The following is a 737-nucleotide window of genomic DNA, read 5'->3' on the forward strand; positions in this document are numbered from 1 at the left end:
AGCGCATCAACACAATAACGGTCATTTAGTGCTAGGAAAGGGAAGACTGACAGACAGCAAAAACCCTTCTCTCCGCTTTTTTCCTACACGGCATATGCAATTAGGCTGGGTCGAAGCAGCCAGCCTCTTAAATGACCTAAATGAAGTACAGTTGCACCTGCTCTAACGGACACCTGCCTAAGACAATCACCTGCACAAACGACCACTTCCCATGTCCGCCCTTGCGGTTAAAATTAAAAAAAAACCCAACAAAACAAACATAATGGTCCTGCGCTCATATGACCTAATGCAGTTGCAAGCGCCGTAAAACACTTACCAAAAAGAAAAAAAAACCCATGCGTTTTTATGTTATGCGACTCTTCTCCATTCGGGTGACCGTCTGGCTTGAACAGTTTCAACTCAATGTCAAACATCTTCACTAACTTTTCTGTTCTTTTTGTCTCCCCCTTAAGAAAGGCGTCGGAGAAGGACGCAAGACCTTTCTACCACGTGCCGGACTCGGAGATCTACGTCTACTCTGTCTTCTACGAGACCTTCAAGCCAGAGATGGGAAGCCCGGGCGTGCGAGCTATAGGGGTGGGGCCTCGGAAGGGCAACTACTCTAAAGTTTTCTGTCACGTGGTCTCAGAAGACGAGACCAAAAAGCGTTTTGATGGAAGGCTCTTCGCCCTCAATTCTTACCCGTATCATAAGTGAGTCGATGAAAGTGTACTGATGCCACCTTCCTTGTCACTCCC

General features: G+C 47.1%; 1 protein-coding gene across 1 annotated transcript in view; it reads left to right on the forward strand.

Moving 5' to 3' along the window:
* Positions 1-452: 452 nt before the first annotated feature.
* LOC101855161 overlaps positions 453-737 on the forward strand; it is a gene marked incomplete at its 5' end in the record, with an annotated part of 6,424 nt that continues 6,139 nt past the window's right edge. The window contains 1 exon segment of the mRNA XM_013090481.2: positions 453-692. Coding sequence (XP_012945935.1) covers positions 453-692 — 240 coding nt within the window.

The sequence above is a fragment of the Aplysia californica genome, unplaced genomic scaffold (assembly GCF_000002075.1).
Source record: "Aplysia californica isolate F4 #8 unplaced genomic scaffold, AplCal3.0 scaffold01299, whole genome shotgun sequence".
Lineage (NCBI taxonomy): Eukaryota > Metazoa > Mollusca > Gastropoda > Aplysiida > Aplysiidae > Aplysia > Aplysia californica.